At 37.7% G+C, this 20,367-nt stretch overlaps 1 protein-coding gene and 1 long non-coding RNA gene across 2 annotated transcripts; both read right to left on the bottom strand.

Moving 5' to 3' along the window:
• Nucleotides 1-40: 40 nt before the first annotated feature.
• LOC118116153 (serine protease HTRA2, mitochondrial) lies at nucleotides 41-4,843 on the bottom strand. The gene is made up of 8 exons (XM_035167521.2): nucleotides 4,171-4,843; nucleotides 3,577-3,781; nucleotides 2,383-2,577; nucleotides 2,130-2,162; nucleotides 1,796-1,904; nucleotides 1,588-1,657; nucleotides 1,385-1,480; nucleotides 41-759 (listed from the first exon to the last, which is right to left on the bottom strand). The coding sequence occupies exons 1-8, from the start codon at nucleotides 4,605-4,607 to the stop codon at nucleotides 594-596; spliced, it is 1,311 nt and encodes a 436-aa protein (XP_035023412.1). The 5' UTR covers nucleotides 4,608-4,843; the 3' UTR covers nucleotides 41-593.
• Nucleotides 4,844-14,650: 9,807 nt separating this feature from the next.
• Nucleotides 14,651-17,882, bottom strand: LOC124852588. The gene is made up of 2 exons (XR_007032993.1): nucleotides 17,679-17,882; nucleotides 14,651-14,940 (listed from the first exon to the last, which is right to left on the bottom strand). It is a non-coding gene; the product is annotated as an uncharacterized LOC124852588 (long non-coding RNA).
• Nucleotides 17,883-20,367: the final 2,485 nt, after the last annotated feature.

The following is a 20,367-nucleotide window of genomic DNA, read 5'->3' as shown; positions in this document are numbered from 1 at the left end:
ATGTAGAAACTCAAGTTACAAAATGACACTGACTAAGTACAGCCTAAGTACAGCCTTTATAACCACTCATTGCTTTTCTATCACACATGGCAATAAAAGGTTCAGTATCTTGCCCATCAGCCCTTCAGCATGTGGACTAGAGGAGCTTGGGATCAAATCATCAACCTTCAGGGTTAATGTGACAACCCACTCGACCGCCTGGCCACAGGCCCCCACGCTCTGCCAAGTAAGAAGTAAAACATTGTAGAGGTAGAAAATACACTTTGCTCAACGTGCTCAGAAAAACCTGAGACTAAATACTGGACTGTTAATGCATCTTAAGATACTGGCAGGTTCACACACTCAAGCTGTCAGTGTTTGACAAATGAACATATATATAATTATTTGGTTCACGGCCATGTAGAGAAAACATGAAATAATTTAAGTGACAGTGCTGTTGAACAGTAGTTTTTTCCATTTGCAGTTACAACATTTGAACAAGTCTAGAGTACAGTCAAATACATTTTACGTGCCGGTCACAGTTGCCATCAGTTTTCTTCTCGTAAATATTTACGTAACAATCTGATAATCTGGCCAACCAGCGGTAACGAGTGTCACTCTGTGGACTCGGGAGTCATTTGCAGCCGAAGCAGTTCGTCTTCTCTCTGCACCATCATGGTGATTTGGTCGCTGCTGCGTACGGCCTGGTAGATCTCCTCCGACGTGTTCACCTTCACTCCGTTAATCTCCACCACCACATCTCCAGGTAGCATGCCCGCTCTGAAACAAATATGAGCTTTAGCTTTCCAAAACTTGCATCTTGGATAAATCACAATCATACTTTTGCACCTTCTTACGTCTGTCAACAATTTCAAAAGGTGATTCAAATACTTATCCATGTCTGTTATGTTTTATGTCCACCAAGGAGGCTGTTGTCACCCCTGTGCATTTGTGTTTGTTTGTTTGTTTGTAAGCAAGATTACACCAAAACAACTGAACGGATTACCACCAAACTTGTAGAAAGGATGAGGTATGGGTCAGTGGAGAACACAGTCAATTTTAGTGCAGATCCAAGTTTGTTTGTCATTTTCACTTTAACATTGTGAGTGAACGTTTTCACAGGGAACACTTCAAGGATATGATTTTTTTTTGTAAAAACTGGTACTTTTAGGGGACTGATATCTATGAGTGTGTGGAATTTGGTGCAGCTGGAATGAATTCAGGGGGAAAGTTGGGCCTTGGCAGAGGTATTTGCTTTACTGAGTGACATTCTAGTTATTAATGTGTGTTATTAATGCTGCATTAAATTCACTTCAACACCAAAACCCTGACACCAGATGAATTTCAGCTTTTAAAACAAGAAGCACCACTCCTCCACACACACACGGGAGCTTGGTCTGCCTACCTGTTGGCCGGGGAGCCCATGATGACTCTGTGAATCAGGATGCCATGTGTCACGTCAGGGAAGGATGGGTCTCTTAACTTCAACTCAGTAATAATGCTGAGGTAAAGGTAAAGGTAAAAAAAAAAACAGAAACGAGTGATTTCAGACATAACGCTGATGTAACAACACTTTTACTGCGACAATTCTGAGCATGAGGCATTTACCTCGGGGTCAGTGTCAGCATCATCACACCGATGTATCGCCGCTTCGTGTCTGACTCACCAGACCTGGAACCTTGTGGAAGATGGACATAAATATGATGTGTAAAAATAAATCCTTAACAAGAGAGAACAGCTGGAGGCTTCAGAGAACATGGAGGACAGAAAGAAGAGGATGTGGTGTGCAGCTGTTGATTCTTGAGTCTGCTCTTACTCTTTCTTTTCGCTGCTTTATCAAGGAAACCTCTGAGGTGATCGGATGGAATAGCAAAGGAGATCCCTGCAGTGACCTTCATGGTGTTTATACCGATGACTTCACCATCCTTATAAAGAGAAGAGGCAACACATTGAAATAAGAGGTGATCCTCACACTTGAACCAGAGTCAACAGTTTGTAATAAACACATTAACAGCTGTAATTACAGTAAGTAAAACAGTTAAAATCTCTGTCTACACAAACATTAACCATCGCAGTCGTCAGAACAGGTTTGCTGACGTCTGAATGTGATGATTAACTCTTTCAAACAGGATACGAAAACAGTGACTCACCAGATTAATCAGGGGACCTCCAGAATTTCCAAACTGCAAAACAAATCAGTCATAAAGTGACGATAAAGAGGAGCATGATATGAGAATAAGTCACAGCAAATCCACTAGGCGGGCTCATTTTTTCCTGATTTACTTTTGTACTCATGACGTTTGGAAATATTCCTGCTTCTTAAAATAGGTCATACGTAAACCGAAGGGGAATTACACACCGTCACTAGATGAATACAGATTCATCTACATCCCTTATACTCACATCAATGGTTGCATCTGTCTGTATGTAGTCCATGTTCGAGTTGGACAGGCCCAGCTCTTTACTGCCTCTCTGCACTGAGCTGACGATTCCCGACGTGATCGTATTCCGTAACGCAAACGGGCTTCCCATGGCGACCACAAACTCTCCCTGCCGAACGTCAGAGGATTTGCCAAGGGTGAGCGTGGGTAAAGGATTCTGCAAGACAGGGGAGAGGAGAGCGGAGTTTAACAGAACATCCTCACTTAAATGATCCAATCGATCATTTGACTGTCCTGCTCCAAAATACAGATGTTGACTTCAGTTCTTATGTTTCCTTAGTGCCAACAATGAACAGCAACAAAATGACCTCTGAATAAAGATGACTTTATTCAAGTTGTTACTGGTGAGACAAAAAGAGGACAATTCATTAGCTTTGACATATTTTAGTTTCAGTTCTTTTAGAAGATGCATCAGTCACAGTTAAGTTATTCAAATAAGGAAAACTAGAGTGACGAAAAAGCACCAGAACAAAGTCTGAATATTATCTCATAATAAAGTCATATAATTTGAATGCACTTTTATTGCCTGCCAAGGGACTACAGAGGAAAAATAGCCTCTGTGGCAAACTCTGGCATATTTTCAGAAATGTTATTAATATGCACAGACCCTGACAAATAAAATAGTAAAGTAAAGCTTGAAGGAATTCAGAATGTGTTATTACTAACCCTCTGAGTATTTATTGTCAACTGTTAAACAGTTAACTTGATTTTGTTAACTCTGCCAAGAAGGTTATGTTGTCACCTGGGTCTGTTTGTTGGCTGGTGTATTTGTCAGCAGCATTAAACGAAAACTACTTCACTGATTTTCACCATGTGGATGTGGATTATGGGGAAGATGCAGGATATCTTTTTTTTCAATTTCTTTACTATGTTTTATTACCAATAAATAAATTAGGTTATCAGAGAAATTATTTTTTCTTTAATATTTTTACCATAAGAACTAGAAAATCAGGATGGTTTGGCCCTAGCAGAGGTATGCACTTTACTAAGCGCCAGTCTAGTTTACTTCTGCTTTCATTTTCTAATTCAGTCTCTGACTGTGTGTTATTGTGAGGACCTCTTACCAGCCACTAGTAATGGAAGCTAATGAAGTCCCAGTAAAATAAAAACTAAACATATAGTCCAGTCAGTAGATGTTTTGTAGCTTGTTGCCTACTTTTGCAGTGATTTTGATGGTGGCGATGTCTGCCACCGGATCAACGTCCTGCACGGTGGCGTTGAACATCTCTCCGTTGGTGAGCTTCACACGGACGCCCCTCTTGTTGGCCACAACATGGGCATTGGTGACAATGAGACCATCACTGCTGATAATGAAACCAGAGCCATTTGACACTGGGACTTCTCTTCCTGAAAACGGGTGTCTGAAAAACGGAAAAAACTGTTAATCTGATTCAGAATGGAACAAAACTGCATTATTGAAGCTAATCTACACAGAGAGGAAAACATTATTTTGGCATTTGACTCCAAACTTAGAGAACAAACAGGCAGCTTCACTAAGATCAGGTATGAATGACCCAGCTAATGGCCTCCTATATATCTTATCATGTGATTTAGTGGAGCACGAACAAAGACACAGTTAATCACATGACCACAAACAGCATTTAAAAAGCATTTAATCTGAAGTTATGAAAGAGTAAACAAGCAACTTTTCTCATGTATTTGTTGAAGTTGTGTTCAGAAAATAAGTGCATAGAATAGCACATGTTCAGAATTATAACTGATTAATTTAAGTGCTTCTCAGACAACTCACCTGCCAACGATTTCAATGTACACCACAGCTGGAGCTGACTTCTCCACCACATCTGCAATGAAGTTGTATTTGTACCGGGGGCTGTCAGGTTTGAAGGGAGACGCACAGTGAGCTGATGGCAGGATGTGATCCACAAACCGTCTGGACACTGACCCTCCTCTGTCTGTTTCCTCCTCCTGTCTGTCCAGCAGACCACACAGTCCCAGAGCCACAGACACTGACCCGAGCAGAAGAGCGGACCTGCTGCTCCTCCTGTCCCAGCCAGGAGCTCTCCTGTCCAGCCTCGTGTCTCCGTCTGCTCCCCTGTGGTCACATGGAGGACCAGAGGACACCGGGCTCACTGTCCTCCCGGCCACAGAGTGAAGTCCTCGGCTTCGACACCGTGTGTTTGTCCTGAGCGCTGAGAGCAAACACCTATTGACAGCAGCTGCTGCCATGTTGCATCACCTCAGACTCAGGAGTTTGTAAACACCTGTTCAGATTTATTTATAATCCGGACCGTCTGCTGTTTATCTACCGCGTCGGTACTTTATATTAAACAATAAAATACATACTCTTCTGTTGAAGTCCTCAGTTCTCTGACACTGTTCTCTAACACGTCCGTCATGAGTCTGACCTGACAGTTCATAAGTGTTCACAACCAGACAGTGTTCTGGGCATGCGCAGTACCATTCTTCTTCTTCTTCTTCTTCTGTCTACGTATTCGGTACGTGTTGTACATGTATTACTGCCTCCCACAGGACAAAACGTTAATTGCATCAAACACGCTTCGAGGACATTGAGGAAACAGCTGCCTGTTTTCACTCCCAGATCCCTTTTCATTAGGACCGTCTACATGCATCAAATTCTAACATTACTGACATGATAATCCTTGTGGTTAGATATCATATTCACTGTAGTAAATACAGTGACCTCTTTTGATTGGTTCACTGAAGAAAATGCACTGTGGCAAAGCAAAGAAGTTTTATTAAGATATATGTACATTCTTGTTATTTAGATTAATGTCCTCTCTTGTAGAGGTCCAGCAATTTGTTTCTCATTTTCATTTTTTGTATATTTTAGTTTCTCATATTTGTGAGAAACTAAAACATATACACTACCGTTCAAAAGTTTGGGGTCACCCAGACAATTTCGTGTTTTCCATGAAAACTCACACTTTTATTTATCAAATGAGTTGCAAAATGAATAGAAAATATAGTCAAGACATTGACAAGGTTAGAAATAATGATTTTTATTTGAAATATTAATTTTGTTCTTCAAACTTTGCTTTCGTCAAAGAATGCTCCATTTGCAGCAATTACAGCATTGCAGACCTTTGGCATTCTAGCTGTTAATTTGTTGAGGTAATCTGTAGAAATTTCACCCCACGCTTCCTGAAGCACCTCCCACAAGTTGGATTTGCTTGATGGGCACTTCTTGCGTACCATACGGTCAAGCTGCTCCCACAACAGCTCAATGGGGTTGAGATCTGGTGACTGCGCTGGCCACTCCATTACAGACAGCAGACCAGCTGCCTGCTTCTTCCCTAAATAGTTCTTGCATAATTTGGAGGTGTGCTTTGGGTCATTGTCCTGTTGTAGGAGGAAATTGGCTCCAATCAAGCGCTGTCCACAGGGTATGGCATGGCATTGCAAAATGGAGTGATAGCCTTCCTTATTTAAAATCCCTTTTACCTTGTACAAATCTCCCACTTTACCAGCACCAAAGCAGCCCCAGACCATCACATTACCTCCACCATGCTTGACAGATGGCGTCAGGCACTCTTCCAGCATCTTTCCACCTGTTCTGCGTCTCACAAATGTTCTTCTGTGTGATCCAAACACCTCAAACTTTGATTCGTCTGTCCATAACACTTTTTTCCAATCTTCCTCTGTCCAATGTCTGTGTTCTTTTGCCCATATCAATCTTTTCTTTTTATTGTCCAGTCTCAGATATGGCTTTTTCTTTGCCACTCTGCCTAGAAGGCCAGCATCCCGGAGTCGCCTCTTCACTGTAGATGTTGACACTGGCGTTTTGCGGGTACCATTTAAAGAAGCTGCCAGTTGAGGACCTGTGAGGCGTCTATTTCTCAAACTAGAGACTCTAATATACTTGTCTTCTTGCTGAGTTGTGCACCGGGGCCTCCCACTTCTCTTTCTACTCTGGTTAGAGCCTGTTTGTGCTGTTCTCTGAAGGGAGTAGTACACACCGTTGTAGGAAATTTTCAGTTTCTTCGCAATTTCTCGCATGGAATAGCCTTCATTTCTAAGAACAAGAATAGACTGGCGAGTTTCACATGAAAGTTCTGTTTTTCTGGCCATTTTGAGAGTATAATCGAACCCACAAATGTGATGCTCCAGATACTCAACTAGCTCAAAGGAAGGCCAGTTTTATAGCTTCTCTCACCAGCAAAACAGTTTTCAGCTGTGCTAACATAATTGCACAAGGGTTTTCAAGGGTTTTCTAATCATCCATTAGTCTTCTAAGGCGATTAGCAAACACAATGTACCATTAGAACACTGGAGTGATAGTTGCTGGAAATGGGCCTCTATACACCTATGTAGATATTTCATTAAAAACCAGACGTTTCCACCTAGAATAGTCATTTACCACATTAACAATGTATAGAGTGTATTTCTGATTAATTTAATGTTATCTTCATTGAAAAAAACAGTGCTTTTCTTTGAAAAATAAGGACATTTCTAAGTGACCCCAAACTTTTGAACGGTAGTGTATGTCTGACAACTTTGATATCGTCTTTCTCTGTAGGCATATGAGCTCTTTGTGACAAGGATAAACGCTTCACTTCCTGCGTCCGTCACGCGACGTCGATCCTTGCCTGCTAATTGCTCATTACGGTCCACGCTATCAATTGCACATCACACTGTGAACATTTTATGTAAATCGAATGATAGTTGTAAAACAAAGCTTACTTCCTGTTCCCAGTAGGTGGTGCCATCACTATTATTACCTACAGACTAATATATCTCTTCAAGTAGGGGCTCTGATGTAGCGTGAGCAATTTTGTGTCAATTGGACAATGTTACAACAACTTAATTATCACACTGATCAGTAGGTGGCGCTATGACCCTGAACTAATATTAATATATGGATGTGTTCAGGTCAGGATTGTGATCATAGGTCAGTAGTTCGGAGCCGGTTGGATACTGCAGGGTGGATTTACAAAGTACTTCCTGTTTCATGGCGAATCAGTAGGTGGCGCTATGACACTGAGGAAATATTGACACATAGAGCTGTTTAGGCTTGGACTCTAATCATGTGACAGAAGTTTGGTAGTGATAGGACTATGCACACTTGAGTTATGACAACATCGTGTCCTTTGGCGAAGGATGATCCTTCACCGCACCTCAATGTTGCCACGGTTTGAGGAAATGTCACAATTCTGACCTTTCTCCTCTCTCCATCTCTGAACGCTAAAACCAGACATGTAGCACAAGATCTGGGGAGAGTTGAGGAATTGAACAATTAATTTGTGTGTGCATATATGCAAGAGCATTGGACAAAACTTACATTTTTTAAAACTGACATACTTTAAAATGATTGGCATTTGTTGTTATTTTAGGTATCTTGGTGCGTGTACAGTGGTATTGAGTTTTATCAGCTCAGTTTGTTTCTTATGTATTTGGTGTCAAACAGTGTTGACCTATTTTTTCTGTGTTTTATTGTTCTCTCAGCTCATTTGAGCTCTATATTGTTAAGCAGCCAGGAGCAGTGCATCAAAGTATAAAACATGTCACTTCCTGTAGCCAGCAGGTGGCGCTGTGTTTTTAAGCCATGATTTCTGTGTAGATGTCAATAGGCCGGGACTCTTGTCTTACATGTCTAGTTTGGACTCGATTGGACAAAATATGTCCGAGATACAGAACCTCATGTTTTGATGGCGTGTCATCAAAATGCTACGCCACGCCACGGTCACACCGTGTGATGAAATCATATATACCGAGGTAGTTTATATCTCCATCTTGTTGAGATGACAAGTTGAAGTTGATCTGATGAAAGCCCTACGACAAGTTCATCAAAGTAAAAATGTGGAAAATGGCCAAAATGGCCACTAAAGTCAAAATGGCGGGCTTCCAGTTTGGTCTAGCATATCTATCCAAGCGACTTTTTTGTTTGTCATGAAAAGACACATGGCCCTATCGATTTTTGTAGATGTCGGCCAATCGTAGTGCCGGGGCTGCACTTTAGGGGGCGCTAGTCAGTTATTTTGCCACGCCCATTCCTTAAAACCATATGAATATCTTCGCATATCTTCGCATATCTCACATGTAGTTTGAGGGAGACTGAAGTTACAGCAATTTCGTGTTTCACGGCGAGTTGATTAACTTTGACGCCACGCCACTATTATGGCGTTTGACGAAAAGTCACAGTAATCTTATGCCTTCATTAACAATGTCTTGAGACCCATTTGCCACAGTTTGACATGGTTGCAGTAAGTGCAACCAAGGAGGAATTACATCCAAGTGGAAGACATGCAAAAACAAACAAGACATTTCCTGTTGCCACCATGTACCTGTAACGTAACGTAACGTAACGTAACGTAACGTAACGTAACGTAACGTAACAAACGTAACGTAAAGTAACGTAAAGTAACGTAATGTAAAGTAACGAAAAGTAACGAAAAGTAATTAAGTGACGAACAATAAATAAGTAACGAACAGTAACTAAGTAACGAAAAGTAACGAAAAGTAACTAAGTGACGAACAATAAATAAGTAACGAACAGTAACTAAGTAATCAACAGTAACTAAGTAACGGAAGTAACGAAAAGTAACGAACGTAACGAACGCAACGTAACGCAACGAAAGTAACGTAACGAACGCATGGCGTAGCAACGTAGCAACGTAACGTAACGTAACGTAACGTAACGTAACGTAAAGTAACATAATGTAAAGTAACGAAACGTAACGTAAAGTAACGTAAAGTAACGTAATGTAAAGTAACGAAAAGTAACGAAAAGTAATTAAGTGACGAACAATAAATAAGTAACGAACAGTAACTAAGTAACGAAAAGTAACTAAGTGACGAACAATAAATAAGTAACGAACAGTAACTAAGTAACGAAAAGTAACGTAAAGTAACGTAACGAAAAGTAACGAAACGTAACGTAACGTAAAGTAACGTGAACGCATAACGTAACGTAACGTAAGTAACGTAAGTAAACGTAACTAAAAGTAACAAAGTAACTAAAAGTAACAAAGTAACGAAAAGTAACAAGGTAACTAAAAGTAATGAAAAGTAACGAAAAGTAGCGAAAAGTAACTAAGTAACGAACAGTAACTAAGTAACGAAAAGTAACGAAATGTAACGAACAGTAACGAACAGTAACGAAAAGTAACTGAAAGTAACGAAAAGTAACTAAGTGACGAACAATAAATAAGTAACGAACAGTAACTAAGTAACAAAAAGTAAGGTAAAGTAACGTAATGAAAAGTAATGAAACGTAACGTAACGTAATGAAAAGTAACTAAAAGTAACAAAGTAACGAAAAGTAATGAAAAGTAACTGAAAAGTAACTAAAAGTACAAAAGTAACTAAAAAGTAACTAAAAGTACAAAAGTAACTGAAAAGTAACTAAAAGTACAAAAGTAACTAAAAAGTAACTAAAAGTACAAAAGTAACTAAAAGTACAAAAGTAACTAAAAGTACAAAAGTAACTAAAATAAAAAATAAAAAATAAAAACTACAGAAAATAATTGTGCATTATTTCATTATAAAACCACTGTAAAATTGGTAGTCACTCTCAATCCAAAGTAAATGAAGTTCAACAAGCACCCACAGAACCCGCCCGACATTTTCAATAGAAAAAATACTCTCGCCGTACGACATTCCACTGACCCTCGCTACTCTACGTCTATTCCATTTTTTTCATGACATTTCTATGGGCTGACGATGCATGTATCAAAGGTTGTCCATCGTTGCAGCTTGTTCTTAGCACTACATACTGTACAGTACCAATGCCTATCATTTATACATTCCTTACATTGTCAAACTATTCTTACACAAATTCTATAATCATCTACAAAGTTGGTGTAATTGTTGTAAGAATATTATATGCCCCAGCATCTTAAAAAAAAACAAAAAAAAACAAGTAACAAACTTAAAAGGAAAAAAAAAAGCATATAAGACTTGTCAATAAAATTAAAATTAAATACAGAATATTGGCGACAATACTATGCCAAATGTTTTCATGATGAGTAGTGCTGGTGGTAACTAAAAGGCAGTGCTAAAGTACAAAGTAAAAAGTACCAGTACAAACGAATAGTACAAAGGCAACTGAGTACAAAGTAACTAAAGTAACTAAAGGTGTGAACTAAGTACAAAGTAACTAAAAGTACAAAATTAAAAAGTAACTAGTACAAAAGTAACTAAAGTACAAAGTAACTAAAGTAACGAGTACAAAAGTAACTAAGTGCAACAGTACAAAAGTAACTAAAGTACAAAGTAACTAAAAGTACAGTAACGAAAGTAACTGTGCACAAAAAGTAACTAAAGTACAAAAGTAATCTAAAGTACAAAAGTAACTAAAAAAAGTAGCAAGTAACTAAAAGGTAACTAAGCACAGTATTCAGTAACTAAAAGTACAAAGTAACTAAAAGTAACTAAAGTACATAGTATAGTACAAAAGTAACTAAAAGGTACTTAGTTACTTTGAAATTTTTACTTTTAGTTACTTTTGTACTTTTAGTTACTTTTGTACTTTCACATTTCTTTTAGTTACTTTGTACTTTTAGTTACTTTTGTACTTTTCATTTTTTAGTTACTTTTGAACTTTTAGTTACTTTGTACTTTTAGTTACTTTTGTACCTTTAGTTACTTTTAGTTACTTTGTACTTTTAGTTACTTTTTAGTTACTTTTGTACTTGTCGTTACTTTTTACTTTTAGTTACTTTTTAGTTACTTTTGTACTTTTAGTTACTTTTTAGTTACTTTTGTACTTTTAGTTACTTTTGTACTTTTAGTTACTTTTTAGTTACTTTTGTACTTTTAGTTACTTTTTAGTTACTTTTGTACTTTTAGTAACTTTTTAGTTACTTTTGTACTTTTAGTTACTTTTTAGTTACTTTTGTACTTTTCGTTACTTTTGTACTTTTCGTTACTTCACCTTACTTCACCTTACGTTACGTTACTTTTAGTTACGTTACGTTACTTTTAGTTACTTTTAGTTACTTTTAGTTACGTTACTTTACGTTACTTTACGTTAGTTTACTATACGTTACGTTACTTTACGTTACTTTTAGTTACTTTTCGTGACTTTGTTACTTTTAGTTACTTTTGACTTTGTTACTTTTCGTTACTTTGTTAGTTTTAGTTACTTTCGTATTTTGTTACTTTTCGTTACTTCACCTTACTTCACCTTACGCGATGTACTTTTAGTTACTTTTAGTTATGCTACTTAGCTACGCTACTTTTAGTTACTGTACGTTACTTTACGTTACTTTACGTTACGTGACTTTTAGTTACTTTACGTTACTTTACGTTACGTTACGTTACTTTTAGTTACTTTTCGTGACTTTGTTACTTTTTAGTTACTTTTGTACTTTTCGTTACTTTTGTACTTTTAGTTACTTTTTAGTTACTTTTGTACTTTTAGTTACTTTTTAGTTACTTTTGTACTTTTCGTTACTTTTGTACTTTTAGTTACTTTTTAGTTACTTTTGTACTTTTCGTTACTTTTTAGTTACTTTTTTACTTTTAGTTACTTTTGTACTTTTAGTTACTTTTAGTTACTTTTATACTGTATTTAGTTACTTTCGTTATTTTACTATACCTTGCATCTTCATTGCTACTTTAGTTACTTTCGTGACTTTGTTACTTTTAGTTACTTTTCGTGACTTTGTTACTTTTCGTTACTTTGTTAGTTTTAGTTACTTTTCGTTACTTTGTTACTTTTCGTTACTTCACCTTACTTCACCTTACGTTACGTTACTTTTAGTTACGTTACGTTACTTTTAGTTACGTTACGTTACTTTTAGTTACTGTACGTTACTTTACGTTACGTGACTTTTAGTTACTTTACGTTACGTTACGTTACGTTACTTTTAGTTACTTTTCGTGACTTTGTTACTTTTTAGTTACTTTTGTACTTTTCTTTACTTTTGTACTTTTAGTTACTTTTAGTTACTTTTGTACTTTTAGTTACTTTTTAGTTACTTTTGTACTTTTAGTTACTTTTGTACTTTTAGTTACTTTTTAGTTACTTTTGTACTTTTCGTTACTTTTTAGTTACTTTTTACTTTTAGTTACTTTTGTACTTTTAGTTACTTTTTAGTTACTTTTTAGTTACTTTTGTACTTTTAGTTACATTTAGTTACTTTTGTACTTTTCGTTACTTTTGTACTTTTAGTTACTTTTTAGTTACTTTTGTACTTTTAGTTACTTTTTAGTTACTTTTGTACTTTTAGTTACTTTTTAGTTACTTTTGTACTTTTAGTTACTTTTTAGTTACTTTTGTACTTTCCTTTCGTTATTTCTTTTAGTAATTTCACCTTACTTCACTTCACGTTAATGCTACTTTAGTTACGTTACGTTAGTTTTAGTTACTTTTAGTTACTTTTAGTTACGTTACTTTACGTTACTTTACGTTAGTTTACTATACGTTACGTTACTTTACGTTACTTTTAGTTACTTTTCGTGACTTTGTTACTTTTAGTTACTTTTCGTGACTTTGTTACTTTTCGTTACTTTGTTAGTTTTAGTTACTTTTCGTTACTTTGTTACTTTTCGTTACTTCACCTTACTTCACCTTACGTTACGTTACTTTTAGTTACGCATGCTACTTTTAGTTACGCACTTTTAGTTGTTACTTCGCTACGTTTTGTTACTTTTACTTTACGTTACTTTACGTTACTTTACGTTACGTTACTTTTAGTTACTTTTCGTGACTTTGTTACTTTTAGTTACTTTTCGTGACTTTGTTACTTTTCGTTACTTTGTTACTTTTAGTTACTTTTTGTTACTTTGTTACTTTTCGTTACTTTGTTACTTTTCGTTACTTTGTTACTTTTAGTTACTTTGTTACTTTGTTACTTTTAGTTACATTTGGTTACTTAGTTACTTTTAGTTACTTTGTTACTTCGTTACTTTCAGTTACTTTTAGTAACTTTTCGTTACTTTTAGTTACGTTTCGCTACTTTTAGTTACGTTACGTTACTTTACGTCACGTTACTTTTCGTGACTTTGTTACTTTTAGTTACTTTTCGTGACTTTGTTACTTTTTGTTACTTTTCATGACTTCGTGACTTCGTGACTTTTCGTGGGTCACGTTAAGTAACTCAGATTGAAGAAGACTCAGACACACCCCAACCTTTCTGCCCCCTTCAGACTAGTATTCTGGATCATTTTATTTTTATATTTCTCTACTTTTTCTCTAAAAAGTATGCAATGCTTCAAATTGACTCAAACGATCAGACTAAAACATGATTTAAAACTTTACGTTTCGTTACTTTACGTCATGTTAACGTTACGTTACTTTTAGTGACTTTGTTACTGTTAGTGACTTTGTTACTTTTAGTTACTTTTCGTGACTTTGTTACTTTTAGTTACTTTTAGTTACTTTTCGTTACTTTGTTACTTTTAGTTACTTTTCGTTACTTTGTAACTTTTCGTTACGTTACGTTACGTTACGTTACTTTACGTCATGTTAACGTTACGTTACTTTTAGTGACTTTGTTACTTTTAGTGACTTTGTTACTTTTAGTTACTTTTCGTGACTTTGTTCTTTTCGTTACTTTGTTACTTTTAGTTACTTTGTTACTTTTAGTTAGATTTAGTTACTTTGTTACTTTTAGTTATTTTGTTACTTCCTTACTTTGTTACTTTTAGTTACTTTGTTACTTTTAGTTAGATTTAGTTACTTTGTTACTTTTCACTCTTCACGTTACGTTATGTTACGTTACTTCACGTTACGTTACGTTACGTTACGTTCCTTTACGTTACTTTTCGTTACTGTTCGTTACTTTTAGTTAGTTTACGTTACGTTTACGTTACTTTACGTTACTTTTAGTTACTTTTCGTGACTGTTACTTTTCGTTACTTTGTTACTTTGACGTTACTTTTCGTTACTTTTAGTTACTTTTCGTTACTTTTCGTTACTTTTAGTTACTTTGTTACATTTAGTTACTTTGTTACTTTTAGTTACTTTGTTACTTTTAGTAACTTTTTGTTACTTTGTTACTTTTCGTTACTTTGTAACCTTTCGTTACTTTTCGTAACGTTACTTAACGTAACTTTACGTTACTTTACGTTACTTTACGTTACGTTACATTAGTTTACGTTATTTTATGTTACTTTACTTTACGTTACTTTACGTTACGTTACGTTTCGTTACTTTGTTACTTTTAGTTACTTTGTTACTTTTCGTCACTTTGTTACTTTTAGTTACTTTGTTACTTTTAGTTACGTTACGTTACTTTACGTTGTGGTGGGAATTTGTATTTAATTCCCTGGTGAGGAAATAAACCATCAGACTGAGAGATCAATTCAATGATATCAAAGTATTTAATTAATGGTCGAGAAACAATTTACAGAGAATATATTTGAACACAAACAGAGTGACAATGTTACTATTTGGCCAAATAGGGACAGAATTCTCAAAGCCACTACAGGTTTCAAGAATATGACAAATGGCTCCAATCCGTTGGGGGCTTTTATGCACAGATCGAGGGGCTACACATCATCCTTCGATATCAGCCAGACAGGGAGTGTCCAGCGCTCAGACATCAAAAGAGAATGGGTCAAATGTCCCTCCCCTCTCCTGAGTGTATAGATACTGGGCAGAACATCAAATAGTCCCAGGGACGTTTAGGTTCAAAGGAAAGAACATTTCTTGGTATCAGACAAATGCAAACATTAAGTAGAATTATATAACTATGTTTTCAGAACTTTGAACATAGTTATGTCAGGACAAGAGGATCTGTACATTTACATAACAGGACAGTTAGATTCAGGAAATTTCCATGACATACGTCCGTTACGTTACCTCACGTTCGTTACGTTGCGTTCCGTCGCGTTACGTCGTTTACGTTACTCGTTACTTGCGTTCGCGTTACGTTACGATACGTTAATTACTTTCACGTTACTTCACGTTACGTTACTTTACGTTACTTCACGTTACGTTACTTAACGTTACGTTACTTCACGTTATGTTACTTTACGTTACGTTACGTTTCGTTACGTTACTTTACGTTACTTCACGTTATGTTACTTTACGTTATGTTACTTTACGCTACTTTTCGTTACTTTACGTTACTTTTAGTTACGTTACGTTACGTTACATTACGTTACGTTACTACGTTACTTCGTTACGTTGCTACGTTCGTTACTTAGTTCTTCCTTAGCTTTTTACGTTACTTTCGTTACTTTTAGTTGCTACTTATGTTCTACGTTACTTTGTCCCAAATCACAAAGCGAGGCTGCTGTTAAGGCCAGTTTTATTGTGGCAGCAGAGGTTGCAAAATCAGCCCGGCCCTTTACCGAGGGGAATTTGTCAACAACTGCATGATTAAAGTTTGCGACCCGTGTACCCAGAAAAAGGCAAGCATTTTTAAATGTGAGCCTAAGCCGAAACACCCTTGCTGCCAATCTCCAACAACAGCTTGTGGGAAAGGAAAAAATTTCATCGCATACTCCTTGCTGCGCACCGACACTTCTGATACTGCCCAGCTGTCAATTTTCATCCGTGGAGTGGACTCAAGCCTGTGCGTAACAGAAGAGTTTTTGGGATTACACCCAATGCATGGCAGAACTACGGGGAAAGATCTCTTTGAAGAGGTGTCCAGATGTGTAGATAAAATGGGGCTGCCGTGGGATAAACTTGTGGGACTGACAATAGATGGAGCGCCTGCGATGTGCGGTCAAAAGAGTGGATTGGTAGGGAGGATCCGAGAAAAGATGAAGGAGGAAAACGTCACAAGTGAGTTGACAGCTTATCACTGCATCATACACCAGGAGTCGTTGTGTGGCAAAGCCTTGAAAATGGAACATCTGATGAGCATCATAACATTAGCGGTTAACTTTATCAGATCCAATCACCGCCAGTTCAAGTCTTTTCTGTTGCCCTATCACACAGAGGTGCGATGGCTAAGCCAGGGAAAGGTGCTGGAAAGATTTTTCCAGTTGCGTGAGGAGATCTGTGAGTTCATGGAAAGCAAAGGGAAAGGCACAACAGAGCTCCGAAATAAAACGTTTCTGTGTGAAGTGGCGTTTCTGTGTGACATCACGAGCCACCTGAATGCGCTCAACCTGCAGCTTCAGGGGTGGGGCCGTGTCATCACTGACGCTACAGTGAGGGCTTTTAAAACCAAGCTGCGCCTGTGGGAGACGCAGATGCTGCAGGAAAACTTGAGCCATTTTCCGCACTGCCAAACAATGAAAGAGCAGGTCGCTGCCTTCCCAACTACACAGTTTGCTGAAAAACTCAGCATACTTGGTGCTGACTTCACACGGCGATTTGCCGATTTTGAAGCCCAAAAAAGCAGGTTTGAACTGCTCAGTAATCCATTTGCAGCTGACGTGGAAAACGCACCATCAAACCTCCAAATGGAGCTGATTGAGCTCCAATGTAGTCTGAAGGCAAAATATGAGTCTGTGGGCGCTGCAGAGTTTCCACGTTTCATCCCCGACACAATGCCCCAGCTGCGCTCCCAGGCTGCTCAAACGCTCTCTATGTTTGGCAGCAAATACTTGTGTGAACAACTGTTCTCTTTGATGAAGATAAACAAAACTTCACACAGGACTCGTCTTACTGATGAGCACCTTCACTCAATCCTGAGGATTTCCTCAGCTCAGAGCCTGACCCCAGACATTGATGAACTTGTATCCAAGATGAGACACCAAGTGTCTGGCTCAGAACAGTGAGCATCACAGAGCAGCAAACGGTGCTTTGACGCATTTTCAGTTTTTAATGCAGTTTCATTTTTGCATTTTTTTTCTCTTGCTACTACAGGACATTTGATTTTTCTTTGAAGTAAATTATTTTTGGCTGTTGTTTGCCTGTAGAAAATGTTTCCACTTGAAATTACTCTGGAAAAACTGCAGATAGAGCCATAAGCAATTAATGAAACTGATTTTATTACTTTTATTTTTATTTATTTATGTATTATTTATTATTTTTATTTCATAATTAATGTTGTTTTATAGGCAATACTCTATAGGCCTTGTTAGTTCCAGGTTCAATATGTGCACTAAGGTTCTTTCAATAAGTTTTCAATAAACGTTGAACCCTTGACTTGTAGCAATTTTTTTATTTCGGCCCACTGTGTATTTGAGTTTGACACCCCTGCTCTAATACATCAATGTATCAAAGATGAGGCAGTAGAATATATGTCCTTACAAATTCTACTAATATCATCATATCATACCTATTATCTAATAGCAACAAGTAAAGTACATTTTTGTGTTTATATTAATTTGGTGAACTTTTTCAATGTGGACTTCTGATGTAGTTGTTGGGATGAGACAGAAGATATGATACATAAACATGTATGTATGATATATAGAGTGCTGTACCTGGACTGGCTGTAGACACCGGGGAAGTAGAAGAGAGTCGTCATGACATACTGCCGAGGACAGATGCTGCAAAGCACCAAACTGATCCCATACAGAGAGGTCAGCACGAACACCAACAGGGTCAGCAGGAAACTGCGGTGGTTTGCCTGTCCGACACAGCTGTTTATCCTGCAACACCTCAACACAAACACAACACAGACCCACAAGACAAAGATCTGTGAGACCCAAGCTGACCTGGATATGTTGGCTCCATATACCTGCTGTATTTAAAATAACTCAGTAGATGTAGTATTTGAAGTTTACATTTGAAAGACTATTGAATATTTCCTGATCCAGACTATCATGTGGGTTATTCTAGTTTGGTGGTAATAGATTCAGTATACTCACAGTATATCATGGTTGGTTCTGGAGTTTCTATCTATATAGTAAATGTGAATAATAAACAGGAAGATTAACATCATATATACATGTTATTCTTTTGTCTTTGAGGTTGTAAGTCTATTGCAGACAATGAAACAATTCAGAAACTGTGCATGAGGTATAAAGAGATTTATAAAACTGACATCATCATCTTTAATGTTCTTGGCAGTGTGCAGTTCAGGAAAGTGTCTGATAAAGCTCACAAACAAATAGACACCCTGTCTTCCTGGTTGGCCTGAGACAGATCCCAGTTTACCAGTTTTCTAGTTCAAGTTTACATTTCAAGACATTTTTGCTGGGAGCAGTTTCCATTTAAAAATCAATCTTTGGATGCAAAGAGTTTTTCACTTGAGCCCCCGCTCCCCAAAATGTCTGTGCACGGCCCTGAGGAAACCAGTGGGTACAGTAGGGGTCTTTGCTTAAGACATGAACGTTGTTGTGTAATTACAGGGCAGTTATCTAATCTGTCATAATTCAATATTCACTTTCATGATGTGGTGTGAATGTACAATTCAAAGAAGTATAAAGATGTTATAATATCAAATCCAACCCACCAGACACAGTGGTGGTCCAGACGCTTGACGCAGGATCCACAGGTTCGACAGTGTCCGGCCCACGGGGGTCGCATTGTTTTGCACACAGAGCATCTGCTCCACTTTTCTGTGGAGAGGAGGAGGAGGCCGCTGATTGGATGGATCCATTAAGATGTGTAGAGTCCTTGTTAACCTCCTCACTCTGGCTGTGATAGGAGGTGGTGTGAAACCCTGGGCCTCTCTTGGTGTGAATGAGAGATCCGATGGTGAGGATCATCCCAGCAGTCACAGTGCACAGCTGCAGATGGCTGACGTCCCCACGCGGTAGAATCTCTGTGATGAAGAGGTAATACATGTAGGCCAGAGAGAACAGCGCCAGAGTAAGGAAGAAGAGGGTGCGTCTCCTCGTGCGGTGCGTGGCGTAGTAGTACCAGAGGACCAGGCTGGGCAGAGCTGTCAGGATGATGATGCCCAGCAGGTAGTGCAGCGCTGCGGCCCGGAGCAGCAGAGGCAGCAGCACCAGGGCCGGGATCATGGAGATCTCCAGGTTGTCAATCAGGGCCCCGAGAACAGGAGAGTGACATCCGCTGTGAGGGGTTTGTGTCTCAGCCACCTGCAGCGCACACATTCAGGCAGAGTTACAAACACTTGAAAATAAAAAAACTTAATTAGGAATGATGCTAATACACTTTCATTGATCAAACTAATAAGATGATATGAGGAAAAATCACATGTTGTTTTCTTATTAGAAGGGTCAGACCCTGTAATTTGAATATTGTGCTTTGGTGTGATGTCACACGTGTTTGGTTTTAAATAAACTGTAAAAAGATAAATAAATGGATAAAATAAAATGAATTTATGATTAAATACAATGCAACATGAAGTCACGAAGTCTCAGAAGGATCTGACACAATATTGCTCACGCTACATCAGAGCCCCTACTTGAACAGATATATTAGTCTGTATGTAATAATAGTGATGGCGCCACCTACTGGCAACAGGAAGTAAGCTTTGTTTTACAACTATCATTCGATTTACATAAAAATGTTCACAGTGTGATGTGCAATTGATAGCGTGGACCGTAATGAGCAATTAGCAGGCAAGGATCGACATCGCGTGACGGACGCAGGAAGTGAAGCGTTTGTCCTTGCTGCAGTGCGCAAAACGCATTGCAACGCGGAGACGTGCGCTTGTTCATTGATCGCTCTCTCCACTAACCGCAACAGGCTTCAAAATGCCTGTGCTCGGGCCCGTTAGTGCTACAACGTAGCCCTAGTTTAAATTTGAAGCGCCAAATCATAACATAACTTCAGTGTGAGACCTTAAAAACTTTAACAATATGTAAAACACTTCTTTAAAGTAAAAGTTTTACGTTCAACTTGTTACTAGCATATACGTGTTATCAACAGGATCAGGATGTACATAAAGTGTCAAAAGTAAAAGTACTCATAATTTATACATTTATTTTCGGATTATTTGTGTTTATTTTGTTAACATTTATTAATTTGACTTATTAGCTGTTTCTATTGTTTTGTGTTTTAAATGTAATTTTCTTTTTTCAACAATAATAATAACATATGTAAATATGTTATTATTATTGTTGTTTGATATTGAAAAGTGTGTCGAAATAAATAAATATTACAAGAAGTGTATTTGTAGAGCAAATTTCAACCACACGTCCTTTTCATAAAATAAAAGAGGCAAAAAAAACTAAATAAGAACCTTGTTCACATCGG

Source organism: Hippoglossus stenolepis, chromosome 10 (genome assembly GCF_022539355.2).
Source record: "Hippoglossus stenolepis isolate QCI-W04-F060 chromosome 10, HSTE1.2, whole genome shotgun sequence".
Classification (NCBI taxonomy): Eukaryota; Metazoa; Chordata; class Actinopteri; order Pleuronectiformes; family Pleuronectidae; genus Hippoglossus; species Hippoglossus stenolepis.
The sequence above is the reverse complement of the archived record's forward strand: the minus strand, read 5'-3'. Positions and strand labels throughout refer to the sequence as shown.